Genomic DNA, 26,094 nt, shown 5'->3' on the forward strand with positions numbered 1-26,094 from the left:
CCAAATACTCAAAATGGCCCTCGGGTGTATTAAATGCGGTTTTCCACTCATCCCCCTGCTTGATTCGCACCAAATTATACGCCCCACGGAGATCAATCTTAGAGAACCACTTGGCCCCCTTTATACGAGCAAACAAATCAGTAAGCAGTGGTAACGGATATTGATATTTAACCGTGATTTTATTCAAAAGTCGATAATCAATACACGGCCTCAAAGAGCCGTCTTTCTTAGACACAAAGAAAAAACCGGCTCCTAAGGGAGATGACGAAGGACGAATATGTCCCTTTTCCAAGGACTCCTTTATATATTCTCGCATAGCCGCGTGTTCAGGCACAGACAGATTAAATAAACGACCCTTAGGGTATTTACTACCCGGGATCAAGTCTATGGCACAATCGCACTCCCAGTGCGGAGGTAGTGAACCAACCTTGGGTTCTTCAAAAACGTCACGAAAGTCAGACAAGAATTCAGGAATCTCAGAGGGAATAGATGATGAAATGGAAACCAAAGGTACGTCCCCATGAGTTCCTTTACATCCCCAGCTTAACACAGACATAGCTCTCCAGTCGAGGACTGGGTTATGAGATTGCAGCCATGGCAATCCCAGCACCAAAACATCATGTAGATTATACAGCACCAGAAAGCGAATAACCTCCTGGTGATCCGGATTAACACGCATAGTCACTTGTGTCCAGTATTGTGGTTTATTACTAGCCAATGGGGTGGAGTCAATCCCTTTCAGAGGTATCGGAGCCTCCAATGGCTCCAAATCATACCCACAGCGTTTGGCAAAGGACCAATCCATAAGACTCAAAGCAGCGCCAGAGTCGACATAGGCGTCCGCGGTAATAGATGACAAAGAACAAATCAGGGTCACAGATAGAATAAACTTAGACTGTAAAGTGCTAATTGAAACAGACTTGTCAAGCTTCTTAGTACGCTTAAAGCATGCTGATATAACATGAGTTGAATCACCACAATAGAAGCACAACCCATTTTTTCGTCTAAAATTCTGCCGCTCGCTTCTGGACAGAATTCTATCACATTGCATATTTTCTGGCGTTTTCTCAGTAGACACCGCCAAATGGTGCACAGGTTTGCGCTCCCGCAGACGCCTATCGATCTGAATAGCCATCGTCATGGACTCATTCAGACTCGCAGGCACAGGGAACCCCACCATAACATCCTTAATGGCATCAGAGAGACCTTCTCTGAAAATCGCCGCCAGGGCGCACTCATTCCACTGAGTAAGCACAGACCATTTGCGGAATTTTTGGCAGTATATTTCAGCTTCATCTTGCCCCTGAGACAAGGACATCAAGGCCTTTTCCGCCTGAAGCTCTAAATGAGGTTCCTCATAAAGCAACCCCAAGGCCAGAAAAAACGCATCCACATTGAGCAACGCAGGATCCCCTGGTGCCAATGCAAAAGCCCAGTCTTGAGGGTCGCCCCGGAGCAAGGAAATTACAATCCTGACCTGCTGTGCAGGGTCTCCGGCAGAGCGAGACTTCAGGGACAAAAACAATTTGCAATTATTTTTAAAATTTTGAAAGTGAGATCTATTCCCCGAGAAGAATTCAGGCAAAGGAATTCTAGGCTCAGACATAGGTGCATGAACAACAAAATCTTGCAAATTTTGTACCTTTGTGGCGAGATTATTCAAACCTGTAGCTACACTCTGAAGATCCATTTGAAACAGGTGAACACGAACACAGAGCCATTCAAGGACAAGAAGGAGAGAAAGAGAGGAAGGCCGCAGCACAGGCAGACCAGCAAGTGATTCAATCAAGAGCACACTCAGAACTAGAGGAAAAAAAAAAAAAAAAAAATTGTAGCAGACTTCTTTTTTCTCTCCTTTCTCAGCCAGTAATTTAACCCTTTTTTTTGGGCCGGTCAAACTGTCATGATTCTCAATGGCGAGAGAACATAGCCCAGCATATATGAGAACTAGCTCTTGGAAGATGGAAACTATACTGACCATGAACTAAACCTGCCGCACAACTAGAAGTGGCCGGGTAGCATGCCTACGTTTTTTTATCCCTAGATGCCCAGCGCCAGCCGGAGAACTACCTAATCCTAGCAGAGGAAAAGACAGTCCTGGCTCACCTCTAGAGAAATTTTCCCAAAAGGCAGACAGAGGCCCCCACATATATTGGCGGTGATTTTAGATGAAATGACAAACGTAGTAGGAAAATAGGTTTAGCAAAAATCGAGGTCCGCTTACTAGATAGCAAGAAGACAGAAAGGGCACTTTCATGGTCAGCAGAAAACCCTATCAAAACACATCCAGAAATTACTTTAAGACTCTAGCATTAACTCATAACACCAGAGTGGCAATTTCCGCTCACAAGAGCTTTCCAGACACAGTAACGAAACAGCAGCTGTGAACAGGAACAAAATGCAAAAACACACAAGGACAAAAGTCCAACTTAGCTGGGAGTTGTCTAGTAGCAGGAACATGCACAGAAAGGCTTCTGATTACATTGTTGACCGGCATGAAACTGACAGAGGAGCAAGGTTATATAGCGACTCCCACATCCTGATAGGAGCAGGTGAACAGAGGGGATGATGCACACAAGTACAATTCCACAAGTGGCCACCGGGGGAGCCCAGAATCCAATTTCACAACAGTACCCCCCCCTCAAGGAGGGGGCACCGAACCCTCACCAGAACCACCAGGGCGATCAGGATGAGCCCTATGAAAGGCACGGACAAGATCGGAGGCATGAACATCAGAGGCAGTGACCCAAGAATTATCCTCCTGACCGTATCCCTTCCATTTGACCAGATACTGGAGTTTCCGTCTGGAAACACGAGAGTCCAAGATCTTTTCCACAACGTACTCCAACTCACCCTCAACCAACACCGGAGCAGGAGGCTCAACGGAAGGCACAGCCGGTACCTCATACCTGCGCAACAATGACCGATGAAAAACATTATGAATCGAAAAGGATGCAGGGAGGTCCAAACGGAAGGACACAGGGTTAAGAATCTCCAATATCTTGTACGGGCCGATGAACCGAGGCTTAAACTTAGGAGAAGAAACCCTCATAGGGACAAAACGAGAAGACAACCACACCAAGTCCCCAACACAAAGCCGAGGACCAACACGACGACGGCGGTTGGCAAAAAGCTGAGTCTTCTCCTGGGACAACTTCAAATTGTCCACCACCTGCCCCCAAATCTGATGCAACCTCTCCACCACAGCATCCACTCCAGGACAATCCGAAGATTCCACTTGACCGGAGGAAAATCGAGGATGAAACCCCGAATTACAGAAAAACGGGGACACCAAGGTGGCAGAGCTGGCCCGATTATTGAGGGCGAACTCCGCCAAAGGCAAAAAAGCAACCCAATCATCCTGATCCGCAGACACAAAACACCTCAAATATGTCTCCAAGGTCTGATTAGTCCGCTCGGTCTGGCCATTAGTCTGAGGATGGAAAGCAGACGAAAAAGACAAATCTATGCCCATCCTAGCACAGAATGCCCGCCAAAATCTAGACACGAATTGGGTCCCTCTGTCAGAAACGATATTCTCCGGAATACCATGCAAACGAACAACATTTTGAAAAAACAGAGGAACCAACTCGGAAGAAGAAGGCAACTTAGGCAAGGGAACCAGATGGACCATCTTAGAGAAACGGTCACACACCACCCAGATGACAGACATCTTATGAGAAACAGGCAGATCCGAAATAAAATCCATCGAGATGTGCGTCCAAGGCCTCTTCGGGATAGGCAAGGGTAACAACAATCCACTAGCCCGAGAACAACAAGGCTTGGCCCGAGCACAAACGTCACAAGACTGCACAAAGCCTCGCACATCTCGTGACAGGGAAGGCCACCAGAAGGACCTTGCCACCAAATCCCTGGTACCAAAGATTCCAGGATGACCTGCCAACGCAGAAGAATGAACCTCAGAGATGACTCTACTGGTCCAATCATCAGGAACAAACAGTCTACCAGGTGGGCAACGATCAGGTCTATCCGCCTGAAACTCCTGCAAGGCCCGCCGCAGGTCTGGAGAAACGGCAGACAATATCACTCCATCTTTAAGGATACCTGTGGGCTCAGAATTACCAGGGGAGTCAGGCTCAAAACTCCTAGAAAGGGCATCCGCCTTAACATTCTTAGAACCCGGTAGGTAAGACACCACAAAATTAAACCGGGAGAAAAACAACGACCAGCGCGCTTGTCTAGGATTCAGGCGCCTGGCAGACTCAAGGTAAATTAAATTTTTGTGGTCAGTCAATACCACCACCTGATGTCTGGCCCCCTCAAGCCAGTGACGCCACTCCTCAAAAGCCCACTTCATGGCCAAAAGCTCCCGATTCCCAATATCATAATTCCGCTCGGCGGGCGAAAATTTACGGGAAAAAAAAGCACAAGGTCTCATCACGGAGCAGTCGGAACTTCTCTGCGACAACACCGCCCCAGCTCCGATTTCAGAAGCGTCGACCTCAACCTGAAAAGGAAGAGCAACATCAGGCTGACGCAACACTGGGGCGGAAGAAAAGCGGCGCTTGAGCTCCCGAAAGGCCTCCACAGCATCAGGGGACCAATCAGCAACATCAGCACCCTTCTTAGTCAAATCAGTCAATGGTTTTACAACATCAGAAAAACCAGCAATAAATCGACGATAAAAGTTAGCAAAGCCCAAAAATTTCTGAAGACTCTTAAGAGAAGAGGGTTGCGTCCAATCACCAATAGCCTGAACCTTGACAGGATCCATCTCGATGGAAGAGGGGGAAAAAATGTATCCCAAGAAGGAAATCTTTTGAACCCCAAAAACACACTTAGAACCCTTCACACACAAGGAATTAGACCGCAAAACCTGAAAAACCCTCCTGACCTGCTGGACATGAGAGTCCCAGTCATCCGAAAAAATCAGAATATCATCCAGATACACAATCATAAATTTGTCCAAATAATCGCGGAAAATGTCATGCATAAAGGACTGGAAGACTGAAGGGGCATTTGAAAGACCAAAAGGCATCACCAAATACTCAAAATGGCCCTCGGGTGTATTAAATGCGGTTTTCCACTCATCCCCCTGCTTGATTCGCACCAAATTATACGCCCCACGGAGATCAATCTTAGAGAACCACTTGGCCCCCTTTATACGAGCAAACAAATCAGTAAGCAGTGGTAACGGATATTGATATTTAACCGTGATTTTATTCAAAAGTCGATAATCAATACACGGCCTCAAAGAGCCGTCTTTCTTAGACACAAAGAAAAAACCGGCTCCTAAGGGAGATGACGAAGGACGAATATGTCCCTTTTCCAAGGACTCCTTTATATATTCTCGCATAGCCGCGTGTTCAGGCACAGACAGATTAAATAAACGACCCTTAGGGTATTTACTACCCGGGATCAAGTCTATGGCACAATCGCACTCCCAGTGCGGAGGTAGTGAACCAACCTTGGGTTCTTCAAAAACGTCACGAAAGTCAGACAAGAATTCAGGAATCTCAGAGGGAATAGATGATGAAATGGAAACCAAAGGTACGTCCCCATGAGTTCCTTTACATCCCCAGCTTAACACAGACATAGCTCTCCAGTCGAGGACTGGGTTATGAGATTGCAGCCATGGCAATCCCAGCACCAAAACATCATGTAGATTATACAGCACCAGAAAGCGAATAACCTCCTGGTGATCCGGATTAACACGCATAGTCACTTGTGTCCAGTATTGTGGTTTATTACTAGCCAATGGGGTGGAGTCAATCCCTTTCAGAGGTATCGGAGCCTCCAATGGCTCCAAATCATACCCACAGCGTTTGGCAAAGGACCAATCCATAAGACTCAAAGCAGCGCCAGAGTCGACATAGGCGTCCGCGGTAATAGATGACAAAGAACAAATCAGGGTCACAGATAGAATAAACTTAGACTGTAAAGTGCTAATTGAAACAGACTTGTCAAGCTTCTTAGTACGCTTAAAGCATGCTGATATAACATGAGTTGAATCACCACAATAGAAGCACAACCCATTTTTTCGTCTAAAATTCTGCCGCTCGCTTCTGGACAGAATTCTATCACATTGCATATTTTCTGGCGTTTTCTCAGTAGACACCGCCAAATGGTGCACAGGTTTGCGCTCCCGCAGACGCCTATCGATCTGAATAGCCATCGTCATGGACTCATTCAGACTCGCAGGCACAGGGAACCCCACCATAACATCCTTAATGGCATCAGAGAGACCTTCTCTGAAAATCGCCGCCAGGGCGCACTCATTCCACTGAGTAAGCACAGACCATTTGCGGAATTTTTGGCAGTATATTTCAGCTTCATCTTGCCCCTGAGACAAGGACATCAAGGCCTTTTCCGCCTGAAGCTCTAAATGAGGTTCCTCATAAAGCAACCCCAAGGCCAGAAAAAACGCATCCACATTGAGCAACGCAGGATCCCCTGGTGCCAATGCAAAAGCCCAGTCTTGAGGGTCGCCCCGGAGCAAGGAAATTACAATCCTGACCTGCTGTGCAGGGTCTCCGGCAGAGCGAGACTTCAGGGACAAAAACAATTTGCAATTATTTTTAAAATTTTGAAAGTGAGATCTATTCCCCGAGAAGAATTCAGGCAAAGGAATTCTAGGCTCAGACATAGGTGCATGAACAACAAAATCTTGCAAATTTTGTACCTTTGTGGCGAGATTATTCAAACCTGTAGCTACACTCTGAAGATCCATTTGAAACAGGTGAACACAGAGCCATTCAAGGACAAGAAGGAGAGAAAGAGAGGAAGGCCGCAGCACAGGCAGACCAGCAAGTGATTCAATCAAGAGCACACTCAGAACTAGAGGAAAAAAAAAAAAAAAAAAATTGTAGCAGACTTCTTTTTTCTCTCCTTTCTCAGCCAGTAATTTAACCCTTTTTTTTGGGCCGGTCAAACTGTCATGATTCTCAATGGCGAGAGAACATAGCCCAGCATATATGAGAACTAGCTCTTGGAAGATGGAAACTATACTGACCATGAACTAAACCTGCCGCACAACTAGAAGTGGCCGGGTAGCATGCCTACGTTTTTTTATCCCTAGATGCCCAGCGCCAGCCGGAGAACTACCTAATCCTAGCAGAGGAAAAGACAGTCCTGGCTCACCTCTAGAGAAATTTTCCCAAAAGGCAGACAGAGGCCCCCACATATATTGGCGGTGATTTTAGATGAAATGACAAACGTAGTAGGAAAATAGGTTTAGCAAAAATCGAGGTCCGCTTACTAGATAGCAAGAAGACAGAAAGGGCACTTTCATGGTCAGCAGAAAACCCTATCAAAACACATCCAGAAATTACTTTAAGACTCTAGCATTAACTCATAACACCAGAGTGGCAATTTCCGCTCACAAGAGCTTTCCAGACACAGTAACGAAACAGCAGCTGTGAACAGGAACAAAATGCAAAAACACACAAGGACAAAAGTCCAACTTAGCTGGGAGTTGTCTAGTAGCAGGAACATGCACAGAAAGGCTTCTGATTACATTGTTGACCGGCATGAAACTGACAGAGGAGCAAGGTTATATAGCGACTCCCACATCCTGATAGGAGCAGGTGAACAGAGGGGATGATGCACACAAGTACAATTCCACAAGTGGCCACCGGGGGAGCCCAGAATCCAATTTCACAACACCCGGCCCTGTCAGTCCAACCAAATACAACCACCTCCCAGGACTCGACAGAGACTCCCAGTTTATGTCGCCCTGAATACTCAACCGCAAGAAGACCCCCTAACCGTTTTGATTAGGAACATTTGTTTGGTGACAAATTGTGAAAGGAGTAGGAGAATGCAAATGTCTGCTGCAAGATATCTTGCCTGTGGAGTGGCGACCACAAAGAAAGGGGGAATGTATGGAGGAGAAACGGCCTTGGAGTGCCTTGTCCAGGACGAGTCCGGAACCACCGGTGCTGTCACCCGAGTTGCAGGGGGGAGAGGTTAGTTCTCTTGACAGACCTTTGACTTTGAGACCAGAGGGCGTGGAGGACATAAAAGGGCAACAGTGCAGTGTTGGCGGGAAGCTGTGGTGTGTAGGGGCTAAGTGTGAGCCCTCCTGCACTGCATGGTCAGGACAAAGTAGGCCCAAGCCAGAGTGGCCTATGGAAGCTTATCAGAGACTGCAGGTGGAGATGCTTTCAGAGATCACTGACAGTGCTGACTCCCGTAGTACAACTGAGTATGAGTGATCCCTCCTTGTGACAGAGTGAGGATGCCTGATATATCCGCTCCCGCATACTCCTGTGCTGTGTTGGCGCTTAAAAGAAAGGACTGTTTCTCCTCCAACTGATCTCCCCTTGGACCCAGGACCTGCGATCGGACATCCCAGGACCACTGACGACACTGGAATCTAAGACCCTTTCCGTATCAGGACGACCCCGGATTCTTCAAGCGTTCAGGCCAGGACGCCACCACTGCCATCTCAGAGACTGCTCCTCATCAACGCCGGATCGATAAGTTTGATACCTTTGAACTCTCCCCTACCTTATTATACACCTGTTGCCCTTAAGTTTATCATACACAGTTTTATTATCCTATCCTCCATTTACCCTCTCCCTGTGTGGAGTAACGCTGTTACTGTATATTAAATCCCTCTGTTAACCCCCTTGCTCTGCCTCCGACCATTACTGCATCCATTTACCTGCTTTCACAAGCTCTTTAACATTTTGACACTTCGCAACAAAAGTATTTATTAAATTAACCTTCTTGCATACTGACTACTTTTATTCTCAGCACGTTCCAGTACAGTCTAAGTATAATGCCAGAACTACACAGGATCGTGAATATACAAGAGTGACAAAGTCAGAATCTGACTATCCAAAATTTCAAAAGGACCAAATGTGCAGAGTTGTAAACTGTAATTGCCCCAAAAGGAGCGCTACTAAGCACTTTTTTGAAGGTGACAAATAGTCAATAGGGGGTAAGGGGTAAGCCATAAGGAGAAGACATCTCATTGGTTAGAGTACATAGCACATCTATAGACACATGGAAGAGCCCACTCATTAATCATAGTTAAAGATATAAAATATATATCTTTAGAAATGATGCAAAACAGAAGAAAATGTTTTAAATATTCTTGTTAGACATTTCTGTCTGCCCTGCATGCAATATACATATTTGTTGTGAGTACACTTAAAAAACATAGAAAACTGCATAAAATGATGTTTCCCACGTTGTCTCTTCAGGACTGCACTCCTCCCCAGCCAGCCATTTTCCTGATTGCTCTGGGGCAGGCATTCCCAATTGATTGTGCAATTCAGACCGGTAGCTTCGCCGCACTACTGGCCTAAAATGTATGTGCTCCAATATGAGGCAGATTTACCTCTACAGCATCAGAAACATTGTGAGACTGAGACTTGCAAGGATCAAGAGATAAGAGGGGTCCAGCAGTCCTGCCCAGCCTTAGTGCAGTGCTTCGAGGTTCAGCACCAAAACGCTTGAAAGAAACTGTACATGTCCGATCACCACCACTGCTACATGCCAGCTCTAATCAGTTCCCTTGATGACAATCAATAAATAATAGAAAAGGAACGGAACAGAGAGGATTTTTAATAACAATTACATTTCAAAGTTTCTTTACAAGTATTACAACACTATATGAATGGAACTTAGACTGCCTATTAGATAGCTGCCTAACAGCTACAGTATCTCTCCCAAGTACCTTTCATCCAAAATAAACGTGCATTTTGGGGGAGAGTTTAGAGGCCCCCATACACATTAGATGATTAGGCTGGTTCCTCCAAAATTTTGTATGGTCAGTTTTAGGCCTAGGGATGCCAACAGTTATGTAGGTTGCAGTAATTTAAAGGGTTTTTAACTAGTGTTTAAAGTTATCTATCGATAAGATAGGGGATAACTTACTGATTGTGGGAGCCCAACTATTGAGCTTCCAGTAATCTCTGCAGAGCTCTACTTGAATGGAGTTCTAGCATTTGTACCTCCACTTCATTCATTCTCTACGTGATTGCAAGCTTACAACTACTATGACCACAAGTGATGTGCACTCCTCCTGGAGACATACTGCTGCAACACTATGCAAGAATAGTAATATTTCCACAGCACTGGAAGCTAAGTTACAGGATAACGTTACAAATATGATCATGCAAACTGTCTCTTCAGAGAGAAAGAGGACTTGAACTCTAGTGAGACCTATTGTAAGTAGCAATCCTAAAAGTCAATATCGACCCTTTAACGAGCCTAGCCATATGACTTAGGATAAAAGCATAATCTCAATTTGCAGACATGGTGTTTCAGGGTGCTGCCCCAAAACGATATGTTCAGGCACAGATGTTACAATATTAACAAACCAGATTCAATTATAGGTTGCAAGTACAGACTTCACATGACTGCATCAATATTAGCTTAGATTCAGAGCTAATCTGCAGTGCCATTCTGGACAGTTGGGGGCTTCCGTCTAATAGCCCAAAAAATGGAATTCATACCTTCCCCAAAAAAGCTCTAGACCTCAGTTAGGTGAATGGAGTCCTCAACATGCAACTGTGTAGTCTGTTTGACCTTTTTCCATCGGTGTCCATCTTTTTAGCCAGATATAGTAGTGTTGTCTAGGGTTGAGCGACTTTAACTTTTTTAGGATCGAGTCGGGTTTTGCGAAACCCGACTTTGTCAAAAGTCGAGTCGAGTCAAATCGTCCGATTATCGTGCAAAGTCGGGATCGACCGAAACACGAAACCCAGTGTAATGTAAGTCAATGGGGGAGCAAAGTCTCTCTCATATGAAACGCGACTTTGGCGCGAAGATCGCCGACCGCATGGCCGATCCCACAGTGGGATCGGGTCGGGTTTCATGAAACCTGACTTTGCTGTGTCGGCGATTTTTGAAAATGTCCAATCCGTTTCGCTCAACCCTAGTGTTGTCTACTACCTTGTTATGTTCAAATTAAAAGATGGACACTGAAGGAAAAAATGATGTTGTTTTTTTTGCAACATGTTGATCATGATGTAGTGGTAAGTGAATTCTATTTAATTAATTTTCTATAGGGCTTATGCCAATGCCAAAGTGGATTTGTCTTTCTCAACTGAGTGTCTTCATCTTTTTACAGGATTTTTCATAAGCAGTTTTATTTTTTTTTGTATTGAATCATTGACATTTTGTAACAAATTAGAAAATGCAGAACTGAATTCCTAGAATACTTGTACTTCCCTACTATGTTTTAATGTATGTGATGATTTACTGAAAGCAGACTAAAATTAGCTTTTAAACTAAGGTCTGAACCACAGGCCAAAATTCACATGTCTGAATGTAGAAAGGAAAGAAAAATACAGTAGAATACATGCCAGGGCATTAGTACGATAAATACACATACAGCTAAACCTCATTTTAATTATCAATTTACTGGTGCTATTGTTCCAGCCACACACTATCTACTCATAGCAATTATTTTTTCAGCCTCGCTAAGCTATCAGTTATTGTGTGCTAAAGATACACAGACTCAAAATATCAGTAGTGCGATATAACCTGTTTCATTACCACTGCTAACTGCTACAAAAACTGCAGGCTATATACGCTTTTTGCATAAAAATAGCACTGAATTTGCAGAATGGGCAAAACAAAAACTGGAACAGGACCCTCAGTATACACAGAACATTATGTTCAGTGATGAGGCAAACTTTTTGGGGTATGCCATTTATATGGATACACCTAAATCAAATGGGAATGGTGAGAGTTTTCTTGCGTAGGGTGTCTTGCATTGAAATCTGCTGCAATGACCCGGGTACTGCGTTCACCAGACATCAACACAATTTCTATCTGCTCCTCACGTGTTAACCTCTGCGACATGTCAATGGCTGTAAACAAAGATAAACTTGTAAATAACTAATGAAAGAATAAAGTTACAATAAAACTGAGCACACCATTGTTTTTCTTGTGAAATTCTCAATAAGTTTGATGTGTCACATGACCCTCTTCCCATTGGAAAAAATAAAGTTGGATCCAAAATGGCAGACTTCAAAATGGCCGCCATGGTCACCACCCATCTTAAAAAGTTTTCCCCCACCCATACTAATGTGCCACAAACAGGAAGTTGATATCACCAACCATTCCTATTTTATTTAGGTGCATCCATATACATGGCCCACCCTGTATTCCACATGATGTACAGAACAGAGTCTCAGTGTATCCTGCATTATGTACTGTATTGAGCAGAGTCTCAGAGTATTCTTTGTGATGTATACAGCAGTCTCATTGTCTGGTGTCTCATATGTGATGTATTCAGCAGAATCTCAGTGTAAACTATATGTTGTACAGTACTGCTCTAGTGTTTGGTCACTTGTTCAGACAATTTCAGTGTAAACTATTTGTTGTATTGTACTGCTCAAAAGTTTTGACACCTGTTCATATAATGGTTTACCTTTTTCTTATTGGAGTGTGTGCACTGTAGATTTAAACTGAAAGCAGCAAAATCAAACATGGAAACCGTTTAATACATTCAAAAATTATATACCACACTGAAATAATAAAAGCTAAAATTCAAGTTTGTAAAATTATTTTCTCTGGTGAAGCCCCCTTCAGATTGTTATTGACATCTGAAATAATGATTGTCTGGAGAAGAAAAGGTGAGCGCTACCATGAGTCCTGTGTGATGCCAACAGTAATGCATAATGCATTGCTTTTTTCAGTATTCACACCAGATTTTAGGGATCTCCCCTTTTTCAAGCAAGATGTTTTTCTCAGAACAGTTGGTGAATTCAGGAGGCAGAAGAGAGTAACATTTGCCTGATATGTGGTGAAAGAAACAGATTTTTCTGATAATATACTGTACATTACAAAGTTTCTTATATTTGCCTGTACTATTGATTTATACAAACTTTTCTGAAAAGTACAGTTGACATACCTTTCATATTATGGCTTGCATCTTTCCACAGGAGACAGAAGATGAGGGCTGGTGGCGAGGAGAATTTAATGGAAAAACCGGTCTGTTCCCGGATAACTTTGTAATATTGATCCCTACAAACTCACAAATTGTAAGTGTGATCTATTGACAAATATTTCTTAAACATGCAGAGATATTTCACCATTTATAGTAACATAGTTATTAAGGTTGAAGGAAGACTTTAAGCCCATCTAGTTCAACCCATAGCCTAACCTAACATGCCCTAACATGTTGATCCAGAGGAAGGCAAAAAAACCCATGTGGCAAAGAGTAAGCTCCACATTGGGGAAAAAAATTCCTTCCCGACTCCACATACAGTAATCAGACTAGTTCCCTGGATCAACGTTCCATCAAGGAATCTAGTATATATACTCTGTAACATTATACTTTTCCAGAAAGGCATCCAGTCCCCTCTTAAATTTTAGTAGGGAATCACTCATTACAACATCATACGGCAGAGAGTTCCATAGTCTCACTGCTCTTACAGTAGAGAATCCGCGTCTGTTGTTATGCTTAAACCTTCTTTCCTCCAGACGTAGATGATGCCCCCTTGTCCCTTTCTCAGGTCTATGAGTAAAAAGAAAGGTCTTTGTACTGTCCCCTCATATATTTATACATTAAAATAAGATCACCCCTTAGCCTTCGTTTTTCCAAACTAAATAGCCCCAAGTGTAATAACTAGAGTTGAGCGACTTTTACTTTTTCAGGATCGAGTCGGGTTTCGCGAAACCCGACTTTGTCAAAAGTCGGGTCGGGTGAAATCGGCCGATTATTGCGAAAAGTTGGGGATCCAACGAAACCCAATGCAAGTCAATTGTGAAGCAAAGTCGGCAGTGAGTGGAGGACAGGAAAACACCTACAGTGCTTATTTTAATGCCCAAAACATCAATTCTTGTTTCTTAAGCTTGTCAATCTTAATTTACCTTATAATAATATTTAGGCATTGAAAATTGGGGGTCATTTGGCTAAAGTTGTGGGGGGGTAGGGCTGGCTCAAGTTTTTTGTGGGCCCAGGAAACGCGGACTACGTCATGGCGGTGGAGCAGGGAGAGGTAAGTATTTCAACTTTGCAAGTGCTGTGATCCTGAGCAAGCAGGGGGGCACACTCGTTCGCATTGGCACTGGCACTGGGCCCCTCAAAGTACGGCGGTGTGTTTGACGGCGGGGGCGCCTCCCACTGGCAGAGACACTTTTGCGTACTATGAGGGGCCCTGTGCCAGTGACATAGCCAATGAGTATGCCCCCCCCACCTGATGAAGGAACCTGCACTTTCATCTGCACCTTCCTCTTTGTCCCCGTGTAAGGTGGTATAGTATGCGGGAAGGGGAAACTGACTTTCAGCAAGATCAGATTCTGGCTGTGTAGAGTGCAAGGGGAATGTAGTGGTCTGGGTCAATGTACCAGCAGACTCATCTAGCACTGGCTGGGCAATGGGCAGGATGAGGAGGAAACACAGATATAGGCCCAAATAATAAAGTGGGCTAAATGCAGTTCAAAATTGGTAACAGGACTAACCAGGCGGCATTGCTTTGTTCAGTGGAGGACAACTGTAATGAGAGGCTGACACAGTGAGTAGGCCCAAATAAGTAACTAGGCTAAATGCAGTTCAAAATTGGTAACAGGACTAACCAGGCGGCATTGCTTTGATCAGTGGACAACTGTAATGAGTGGCAGACACAGTTAGTAGGGACAAATAATAAAGTGGGCCAAATGACGTTCAAAATTGTTAACAGGAGTAAACAGGCGGCACTGCTTTGTTCAGTGGAGGAGAAAAGCAAGGAGCGGCAGACACCATTAGTAGGGCCCAACCAAACTAGTAGGCCAAATGCAGTTTCATATTCAAAATATAGGCCGAAAGCCTGAAGATTGAAGCTCAGCTTTGTTCAGTGGAGGAGAAAAGCAAGGAGCGGCAGACACCGTTAGTAGGGCCCAACCAAACTAGTAGGCCAAATGCAGTTTCATATTGTAAACATAGGCCGAAAGCCTGAAGATTGAAGCTCAGCTTTGTTCAGTGGAGGAGAAAAGCAAGGAGCGGCAGACACCGTTAGTAGGGCCCAACCAAACTAGTAGGCCAAATGCAGTTTCATATTGTAAATATAGGCCGAAAGCCTGAAGATTGAAACTCAGCTTTGTTCAGTGGAGGAGAAAAGCAAGGAGCGGCAGACACCGTTAGTAGGGCCCAACCAAACTAGTAGGCCAAATGCAGTTTCATATTCAAAATATAGGCCGAAAGCCTGAAGATTGAAGCACAGGAGAAAAGCACTGGAGAACACGAAGGAGCGGCAGACATCGTTAGTAGGCCCAACCAAACTAGTAGGCCAAATGCAGTTTCATATTCAAAATATAGGCCGAAAGCCTGAAGATTGAAGCTCAGCTTTGTTCAGTGGAGGACAGCTGTATTGAGTGGCGCAGACAAACACAGGTAGTAGGCCTAAAATAAAAAAGTAGGCTCAATGCAGTTTAAAATAGGTTACAGGGGTCCACAGGCAGCATTGGTTTGGTCAGCGGAGGACGATTGCAAGGAGTGGCGCAGACTTACTAGGCCTAAAATAAAAAAGTAGGCTCTATGCAGTTTAAAATAGGTTACAGGGGTACCCAGGCAGCATTGGTTAGGTCAGCGGAGGACGATTGCAAGGAGTGGCGCAGACTTACTAGGCCTAAAATAAAAAAGTAGGCTCTATGCAGTTTAAAATAGGTTACAGGGGTACACAGGCAGCATTGGTTTGGACAGCGGAGGACGATTGCAAGGAGTGGCGCAGACAGACTTACTAGGCCTAAAATAAAAAAGTAGGCTCTATGCAGTTTAAAATAGGTTACAGGGGTACACAGGCAGCATTGGTTTGGTCAGCGGAGGACGATTGCAAGGAGTGGTGCAGACAGACTTACTAGGCCTAAAATAAAAAAGTAGGCTATATGCAGTTTAAAATAGGGTACAGGGGTACACAGGCAGCATTGGTTTGGTCAGCGGAGGACGATTGCAAGGAGTGGCGCAGACAGACTTAGTAGGCCTAAAATAAAAAAGTAGGCTCAATGCAGTTCTAAACTGGTAACAGGAGTAAACTGGCGGCACTGCTTTGGAGGACAACTGGAAGAAGTGGCTGACACAGTAAGTTGGCCAAAATAGTAAAGTGGGCTAAATGTCTGCAAAAAAAATGTTCCTAAATAAACAGGTGGCAAAGCTAGGTACAGGGGTGGGTTCCTCTGCTGAGTAGCAGACAGTGGTAGTTCGCGCACAGTATTCACAGGTCTAAATGGAGGGCAGGGCCCCTGTATATTTTTACTATCATCTATCATTTCAACAAATTTGTATTGGCAGTGCCATTGAAGGATTTAACAGCACAGACTAAACAGTGGTGGAGCAGTGAGAGGTAAGATTTGCAAGTGGTAGAGCACTGTTTGAGCTAGGGGGGAACACTCTCTCGTGGGCGGCGGTACTGGCCCAGGGCCCCTCATATTACGACGGTGTGTCTGACGTTGGGTGTGCACCACCACCACCAGAGACACTTCACTGTACTATGAGGGACCCTGTGCCGTCGGCCAAAAGTGGACACACCCACCTGTCCAGGCAAACGGCACTCACACGGGTGCTTGCGCCAAGTGGTAACCACGGCCCCGTGGGGGGAGTCAGCTCATTTAGGGAGGTGTAAAAATGGCCTATGGTGGACATTCAGCAGCTGCAAATGGAGGAATTGGAGCAGTCAGTAAGAGGAGGCCAAAAGCAAGACCTTTTTACAGGAAAGCTACATGTCAGCAGGGGAAGGTGGGGCAAAATAATTAGAAATCCATGATTGGTTCATTTTAATGAAGGTTAGATCATCAACATTTTGGGTAGCCAGACGTGTCCTTTTTTCGGTCAGTATTGAACCAGCAGCACTGAATACTCTTTCTGATAGCACACTAGCAGCTGGGCAAGCGAGCTCCTGTAATGCATATTCTGCCAATTCAGGCCAGGTGTCTATTTTAGATGCCCAGTAATCAAAGGGGAATAACGTGTGAGGGAGAACATCGATAAGGGAGGAAAAATTGTTTGTAACCATACTGGACAAATGTTGTCTCCTGTCACTTTGAATTGATGCAGCAGTACCTGTCGTGTCTGCGGTCATTGCGAAATCACTCCACAACCTGGTCATAAAACCCCTCTGTCCAGCGCCACTTCTGATTTGTGAAAAAAAAATCACAGAGAAAAAAGCAGAGATGGTTACCTGCTGAAGCCTCCAAACAAATGCACCAGCAGGGCGCATCGGACCCGATCAATGATGGCAGCAACACAGGTGCAAAAAATACCGATGAAACAACCACTTTCAATCCAGTGTTGGTTGTTTGGCATTAGTGCACAAAGAGATAAGCGATAATAGTCTGTATGTGGCATTGTTCACACAAGCAATGCACAGCATCTGGTCTACAGCCTATTACTAACGCACATACAGGCGGGCTGCCCAGTGCTACAAAATGCATGCTGTGTGAATAGAGGCCTACAGTTTACAGAGCCATCTTGATCCGACTGCGCCTTGCAAGATAAAGTGCAAAAAAAACCCACATATCAATGTATGTAAGGTATTAGTTTATATTGGGGCCTCAATACGTAAGCCGGCAACCCACGTCAAGGGTCCTTACATTTTTGCCAGTCCTAACGCTAAACTTCTGATTTGTGCACCTCTAACACCTCTGCCATGTTGCCCCCTGCAGCTCGTGTGAGAACCATCACCGCCGCTGTGTGCTGGGAATGCCTGAACCAAACGGTCTACAAGAGTTGCTTGTTTGGTAGCCAATATTTGCTCAAGGTTCTCATGTGGCATGATATTTTGCAATTTCCCTTTATAGTGTGGATCCAGGAGGCAGGCCAACCAGTAATCATCATCGGTCATCATTTTGATAATGCGGGGGTCCCTTTTTAGGATACGCAAGGCATAATCAGCCATGTGGGCCAATGTTCCAGGTGTCAAATCACTGCTTGTGCTGGGTTGAGGAGCACTTTCTGGCAAATCAACATCACTTGTCTCCCGCAAAAACCCTGTACCTGATCTTGCAACGCCACCAGTTTCTATTGCCCCCTGAGAAGCTTCCTCCTCCCATAAATATTCATCCCCATCCTCCTCCTCCTCCTCCTCCTCTTCATCCGCCACCTCATCCAGGAGAGTTCCCTGAGCAGACAATGGCTGACTGTCATGAAGGCTTCCCTCATCCTCGGCTGCAGACGCCTGCTCCTTAATGTGCGTCAAACTTTGCATTAGCAGATGCATTAGTGGGAGATATATCCAACAAGAAAAAGCAAAGCAGCACAGCCCACACAGGAGACGTAATGTGTAATAAATCCCGAAGGCAGTGGACCTGATAGTCTCGGGAGGTGCTCTCGTGTAAATCAGCAGATACTATATAACAGTCAAAGAACGAAGCGCGGCAGCACTCACCGATCCTGTAGCAAAAGCTTGTCTTTATTGAAGCATGATTATAACATCTTCACGGCATGGGGGAGTGGAGCGGAGAGAGGAGTGAGCAGAGAAGGACGACGGCCGTTTCACGCCAAAACAGCACTTCTACGTCGTTCTTCTCTGCTCACTCCTTTCTCCACTCCACTCCCCCGTGCCGTGAAGATGTTATAATTATGCTTCAATAAAGACAAGCTTTTGCTACAGGATCGGTGAGTGCTGCCGCGCTTTGTTCTTTGACTGTTATATAGACGCATTAGTGGGATGCTCATGCTTATGGTGGCGTGGTCTGCACTTACCAGCCGTGTGCATTCCTCAAAACACTGAAAGACTTGGCAGAGGTCTTGTAGCTTCGACCACTGCACACCTGACAACTCCATGTCTGCCATCCAACTGCCTGTGTATCCTCCCACAAATACATTACAGTACGCCTCTGTTCGCACAGCCTCTGAAGCATGTGCAGTGTGGAGTTCCACCTTGTGGCAACGTCGATTATTAGGCGGTGCTGGGGAAGCTTCAACAATCGCTGATGGTTCTGCATACGGCTGGAGTGTACGGGCGACCAGCGGATGTGCAAGCAAAGTCTTTGCACCTTCAGGAGCAGGGCTGGTAACCCCGGTTAACTTTTCAGGAAGCACTGCACCACCAGGTTCAAGGTGTGAGCCAGGCAAGGTATGTGTTTCAGTTCTGAAAGGGCTATGGCAGCCATAAAATTCCTTCCGTTATCACTGACTACCTTGCCTGCCTCAAGATGTACACTGCCCAGCCATGAATGAGTTTCTTGCTGCAAGAACTCGGCCAGAACTTCCGCGGTGTGTCTGTTGTCGCCCAAACACTTAATTTCCAACACAGCCTGCTGACGCTTACCACTAGCTGTTCCATAATGGGACACCTCGTGTGCAACACTGGCAGCTGCGGATGGAGTGGTCGTGCGACTGCGCTCTGTGGACGAGCTTTCACTTCTGCTGGAGGAGGAGGAGGAGGAGGAGGGGTGGCGAACGCCTACAGCCAACTGTTTCCTAGACCGTGGGCTAGGCAGAACTGTCCCACTATGGCTGTCCCGTGGACCCTGCATCCACCACATTAACCCAGTGTGCCGTGATGGACACGTAACGTCCCTGGCCATGCCTACTGGTCCATGCATCTGTTGTGAGGTGCACCTTTCTACTGACTGATTGCCTGAGTGCATGGATAATGCGGTCTTTAACATGCTGGTGGAGGGCTGGGATGGCTTTTCTTGCAAAGAAGTGTTGACTGGGTAGGTCATAGCGTGGTACTGCGTAGGCCATCAGGGCTTTGAAGCTTCGCTTTCAACCAACCGGTAGGGCATCATCTCTAACGAGATTAGTCTAGCAATGTGGGCGTTCAAACCCTGTGTACGCGGATGAGAGGATGAGTACTTCATTTTCCTAATGAGAGTCTCTTGTAGGGTGAGCTGGACTGGAGAGCTGCATATGGTGGAACTAGCTGGGGTGGTGGTGGACATGGCAGATTGAGAGAGGGTTGGTGAGAGTATTCTTGCTGTTGGCCTACATACAGTGTTTCCTACCAACAACCTGGTGATTCCCTGACTGCTTTGGCCTTGCGACGATACCTCCACATTTGCTGCAGATGGTGTCCTAAACGGTGGGCTTACAGTGAGGGAAGCAATGTAGCGTTGCTGACTAGCTTCATGCAGAGCAGGTGCACCTACAGTACGGGACGTTTGGTAGTTAGTCCACGCTTGCAAATGCATGCTGGTTAAATGTCTACGCATGCACGTTGTATTTACATTTTTGACATTCTGCCCTCTGCTAAAGGTCCTTGAGCATTTCTTACAGATAACTTTGCACTGATCATTCGGATCTTGGTTAAAAAATTGCCAGACTACACTCTTCCTACTATCGAATACCTTTTCAGGCATTGCACGCTGCGCTACTTTCACCGGATGGCCACGCTGTCCTAAAACTGTTTTTGGTTTTGACACACGGTTTTGGCCAGATACGGGCCTGCCAGACGAAAGCTGTTGCAATGTTGATGCCTGCTGCGGCTCATACTCCTCTGCTTCAGAGCTACTGCCAGCGGCACCCTGTTCCCCCAATGGCTGCCAATCGGGGTCAACAACTGGGTCATCTATCACCTCCTTTTCAATGTCCTGTGCACCTTCCTCTGTGTCACTGTGTAAGGTGCTATAGCATTCGGGACGGGGCACCATAGTCTCATCAGGGTCAGGTTCTGGCTCAGTACACTGCGAGGGCAATGTTGTGATCTGAGTCAATGGAACAGCATAATAATCTAGCTGTGGCTGTGCATCTGTGCACTCCATGTCTGATTCATCTTGTAATGGCTTGTTAACAATTTCCCTTTCTAACCCAGGCACAGTATGTGTAAAGAGCTCTATGGTGTAACCTGTGGTGTCGCCTGACGCATCCTTCACTGTTTTTCTGGGTGAAGGACACAAGGAAGCGACTTGTTCCTGACCGGGAGCATCCACTGATGACTTGCTGCTTTTAAATTTTGAACTTTCCGAAGAGGAGGCGAAAGAGCTAGAGGCTGAGTCAGCAAGGAAAGCCAAAACTTTTTCCTGCTACTCCGGCCTTAAAAGCAGTTTTCCTACTCCCAGAAAAGGGAGCGTTCGAGGCCTTCTGTAGCCAGACGATGACGCTGGCTCAACAACTCGAGCCTTAGTTGTTATTTTGCTTTTCCCACTACCACCAGATTCTCCACTACCACCACCACCATCATTACCAGCTGGCAATTGCCGCCCACGGCCACGACCTCTTCCACCAGACTTCCTCATTCTTGGGAAAATGTAACCAAACTAACAACCGTTATATGGTACTGTAAAACAAGGTAGAAGGTGTATGTAAACTTGTTGTGAATGTAAATCTCCCTTTCTATATGTGTGGGAGACTGCTGCAAAAATCAGGCCCACTGTATTACACTACACAGTGTACGTGGCAGAAAGTGGCTGGCAGCTATACGCCAAACAGAACTGACGCAGATGCACTTAGTGGCAATATAAATCTCCTTTTTTATGTGTGTGACACTGCTGCAAAATTCAGGCCCACTGTATTACACTACACAGTATAAGTGGCAGAAAGTGGCTGGCAGATGTACGCCAAACAGAACTGACGCAGATGCACTTAGTGGCAATATAAATCTCCCTTTTTATGTGTGGGACACTGCTGCAAAATTCAGGCCCACTGCATTACACTACACAGTATAAGTGGCAGAAAGTGGCTGGAAGATATATATATAAAAAAGGGACTGTACTACAATAACAATCTCCCTACAATGATCTCAGTACAAGTATGGCAGCCAGCAATAAAAAGGACTGCTACACACAAAAGTGTGGACAAATAAACAATAGAACTGTGCAGAAAGGAGCAACAGGACTTTTGCTTTTAAAAAAGCAGTTGGTTTGCACAGCGGCGTACAAACAGCAATGCAGCTTTCAGGGAGCCTTATAAGCTACAGAGCTGATGTACAGAAATCTTGGCTCCACTGTCCCTGCAAAGAAAAGGTGGTGTTGGACAGTGGAAATCGCTACAGCACAAGCGGTTTGGGGGTTAATGTTTCCTCCCTAACAATATCCCTGTTTCTGACAAAGCTGCAGCAACCTCTCCCTATGCTCAGATCGGCAGAAGTAAGATGGCGGTCGGCGTGCATGCCCCTTTATAGCCCCTGTGATGCCGCAGAAAGCAAGCCAATCACTGTCATGCCCTTCTCTAAGATGGTGGGGACCGAGACCTATGTCATCACGCTGCCCACACTCTGCGTCCACCTTTATTGGCTGAGAAATGGCGCTGAAAGCGTCATACGAAACACGACTTTGGCGCGAAGATCGCCGACAGCATGGCCGATCCCACACTGGGATCGGGTCGGGTTTCACGAAACCCGACTTTGCCGAAAGTCGGCGATTTTTTAAAATGTCCGATCCGTTTCTCTCAACCCTAGTAATAACCTGTCTTGGTATTGCAGACCCCACAGTCCTCTAATAACTTTGGTCGCTCTTCTCTGCACCCGCTCCAGTTCAGCTATGTCTTTCTTATACACCAGAGACCAGAACTGTACACAGTATTCTAAGTGTGGTCGCACTAGTGACTTGTATGGAGGTAAAATTATGTTCTCCTCATGAGCATCTATGCCTCTTTTAATGCATCCCATTATTTTATTATTAATTATTTTATTATTTAGCAGCTGCCTGACACTGGCCACTAAATGTGAGTTTGTCATCCACCCATACACCCAGGTCTTTTTCATTGACGGTTCTGACCAGTGTTTTGCAATTAAGCACATAATTATGCATCATATTTCTTCTGCCCAAGTGCATGACCTTACATTTATCCCCATTAAAGCTCATTTGCCATTGATCAGCCCAAGCTTCTAGTTTACATAAATCATCCTGTAATATAAAATTGTCCTCCCCTGTATTGATTACCCTGCAGAGTTTAGTGTCATCTGCAAATATTGAAATTCTACTCTGTATGCCCCCTACAAGGTCATTAATAAATATGTTAAAAAGAAGTGGGCCGAATACTGACCCCTATGGTACCCCACTGCTAACTGCGACCCAGTCTGAGTGTGCTCCATTAATAACCACCCTTTGTTTCCTATCCCTGAGCCAGTTCTTAACCCACTTACACATATTTTCCCCTATTCCGATTGTTCTCATTTTATGTAACAACCTTTTGTGTGGCACCGTATCAAAAGCTTTTGAAAAGTCCGTATACACTACGTCCACTGTGTTCCCTTGGTCCAGTCCGGAACTCACCTATTCATAGAAATTTATCAGATTTGTCGGGTATTGGGTCATGAGGTTATTCCTCTTCAGATACTCCAGTATAGCATCCCTTAGAATACCTTCCAGGATTTTATCCACAGTAGAGGTTAAGCTTACTGGCCTATAATTTCCGAGTTCAGTTTTTGTCCCCTTTTTGAATATTGGCACCACATTTGCTATATGCCAGTCCTGTGGTACAGACCCTGTTATTATGGAATCATTAAAAATTAAAAATAATGGTCTATAAATGACTGTACTTAATTCCTGTAGTACTCGGGGGCGTATCCCATCCAGGCCCAGGGATTTTTCAATTTTAGTGATTTTTAGACGCCGCCCTACTTTCTGCTGGGTTAAGCAGGTGACTTTTAATGGGGAATTTTTTTTTATCCCTGATCATATTGTCTGCCATGGGATTTTCTTGTGTAAATACTGTTGAAAAAAAGTCATTTAGCATATTGGCTTTTTCCTCATCCTCATCTACCATTTCACCCAGACTATTTTTAACCCCTTTCTGCCATATGACGTACTATCCCGTCGAGGTAACTTGGAACTTAATTCCCAGGGACGGGATATTACGTCATGGGCAATCAGCTGTGCTCAAGGGGGGAGCGCGGCCGATCGCCACCGGGTGTCAGCTGATTATTACAGCTGACATCCGGCACAGACCGCTCCCGGCACATTAACCCCCGAAACACTGCGATCAAATATGATCGCAGTGTTCCGGCGGCATAGGGAAGCATTGCACAGGGAGGGGGCTTCCTGCGTGCTTCTCTGAGACCCTCGGAACAACGCGATGTGATCTGGATCCAAAAGGCTGGCGGGGCTCTTTCTGGGTCCTGCAGGGAGGTGGTTTGCAAGTGCCTGCTAAGAGCAGGCGCCGGCAAACCTCCTGCACTGCCTGTCAGATCGCTGATCTGACACAGTGCTTTGTGACTATATAGTCATGCCCCCTGGGACAAAGTAAAAAAGGTAAAAAAAAAAAAGAAAAAGAAAGAAAAAATATATATATTTGTTCCAATAAATACATTTCTTTATCTAAGTAATAAAAAAAAAACAATTAAAGTACGCATATTTAGTATTGCCGCGTCCGTAACGACCCGACCTATAAAACTGTCCCACTAGTTAACCCCTTCAGTAAACACCGTAAAAAAAACCAACAAAAAACGAGGCAAATAACAACGCTTTATTATCATACCACCGAACAAAAAGTGGAATAACACGCGATCAAAAAGACGGATATAAATAACCATGGTACCGCTGAAAACATCATCTTGTCCAGCAAGAAACAATCCACCATACAGCATCATCAGCAAAAAAATTAAAAAGTTATAGTCCTCAGAATAAAGCGATGCAAAAATAATTATTTTTTTATCCAAAATAGGTTTTATCGTATAAAAGCGCCAAAACATAAAAAATTATAAATAAGGTATCGCTGTAATCGTACTGACCCGAAGAATAAAACTGCTTTATCAATTTTACCAAATGTGGAACGGTATAAACACTCCCTCCCCCCCAAAGAAATTCATGAATAGTTGGTTTTTGGTCATTCTGCCTCACAAAAATCGGAATAAAAAGCAATCAAAAAATGTCACGTGCCTGAAAATGGTACCAATAAAAATGTCAACTCGACCCGCAAAAAACAAGACCTCACATGACTCTGTGGACCAAAATATGGAAAAATTATAGCTCTCAAAATGTGCAGACGCAAAAACTATTTTTTTGCAATAAAAAGCGTCTTTTAGTGTGTGACAGCTGCCAATCATAAAAATCTGCTAAACAAAACGCGATCAATAGTAAATCAAACCCCCCTTCATCACCCCCTTAGTTAGGGAAAAAAAATAAAATAAAAAAAATGTATTTATTTCCATTTTCCCATTAGGGTTAGAGTTAGGGCTACAGTTAGGGTTGGGGCTAAAGTTAGGGTTAGGGTTTGGATTACATTTATGGTTGGGATTGGGTTGGGATTAGGGTTAGGGGTGTGTCAGGGTTAGGGGTGTGGTTAGGGTTATGGTTGGGATTAGGGTTAGGGGTGTGTTGGGGTTAGGGGTGTGGTTGGGACTAGGGTTAGGGGTGTGTTCAGGTTAGGGGTGTGGTTAAGGTTATGGTTGGGGTTGGGTTTAGGATTAGGTATGTCTTTGGGTTAGGGTTTCAGTTAGAATTGGGGGGTTTCCACTGTTTAGGCACATCAGGGGCTCTCCAAACGTGACATGGCGTCTGATCTCAATTTCAGCCAATTCTGCTTTGAAAAAGTAAAACAGTGCTCCTTTCCTTCCGAGCTCTCCCGTGCGCCCAAACAGGGGATTACCCCAACATATGGGGTATCAGTGTACTCAGGACAAATTGGACAACAACTTTTGGTGTCCAATTTCTCTTGTTACCCTTGGGAACATACAAATTTTGAGGCTAAAAAATCATTTTTGTGGGAAAAAATGATTTTTTATTTTCACGGCTCTGCGTTATAAACTGTAGTGAAACACTTGGGGATTCAAAGTTCTCACAACACAACTAGATAAGTTCCTTGGGGGGTCTAGTTTCCAATATGAGGTCACTTGTGGGGGGTTTCTACTGTTTAGGTACATCAGGGGCTCTGCAAATACAACGCGACGCCTGCAGACCAATCCATCTAAGTCTGCATTCCAAACGGCGCTCCTTCCTTTCCGAGCTCTGCCATGCGCCCAAACGGTGGTTCCCCCCACATACGGGGTATCAGCGTACTCAGGACAAATTGGAAAACAACTTTTGGGGTCCAATTTCTGCTGTTACCCTTGGGCAAATAAAAATTGGGGGCGAAAACATAATTTTTGTGAAAAAATATGATTTTTTATTTTTACGGCTCTACATTATAAACTTCTGTGAAGCACTTGGTGGGTAAAAGTGCTCACCACACATCTAGATAAGTTCCTTAGGGGGTCTACTTTCCAAAATGGTGTAACTTGTGGGGGGTTTCAATGTTTAGGCACATCAGGGGCTCTCCAAACGCGACATGACGTCCTATCTCAATTCCAGTCAATTTTGTATTGAAAAGTC

The 26,094-nt window shown here is 45.0% G+C and overlaps 1 protein-coding gene across 2 annotated transcripts in view; it reads left to right on the forward strand.

Annotated features, from left to right (window-relative positions):
• Positions 1–26,094, forward strand: part of SH3D21 (SH3 domain containing 21) — a 188,467-nt gene that overhangs the window by 102,088 nt on the left and 60,285 nt on the right. For both annotated transcript variants that reach the window (XM_077295856.1, XM_077295855.1), the window contains exon 9: positions 12,870–12,968. In XM_077295856.1, coding sequence (XP_077151971.1) covers positions 12,870–12,968 — 99 coding nt within the window. The remainder of the gene's footprint in view (positions 1–12,869; positions 12,969–26,094) is intronic.

Source organism: Ranitomeya variabilis, chromosome 3 (genome assembly GCF_051348905.1).
Source record: "Ranitomeya variabilis isolate aRanVar5 chromosome 3, aRanVar5.hap1, whole genome shotgun sequence".
Taxonomy (NCBI): Eukaryota; Metazoa; Chordata; class Amphibia; order Anura; family Dendrobatidae; genus Ranitomeya; species Ranitomeya variabilis.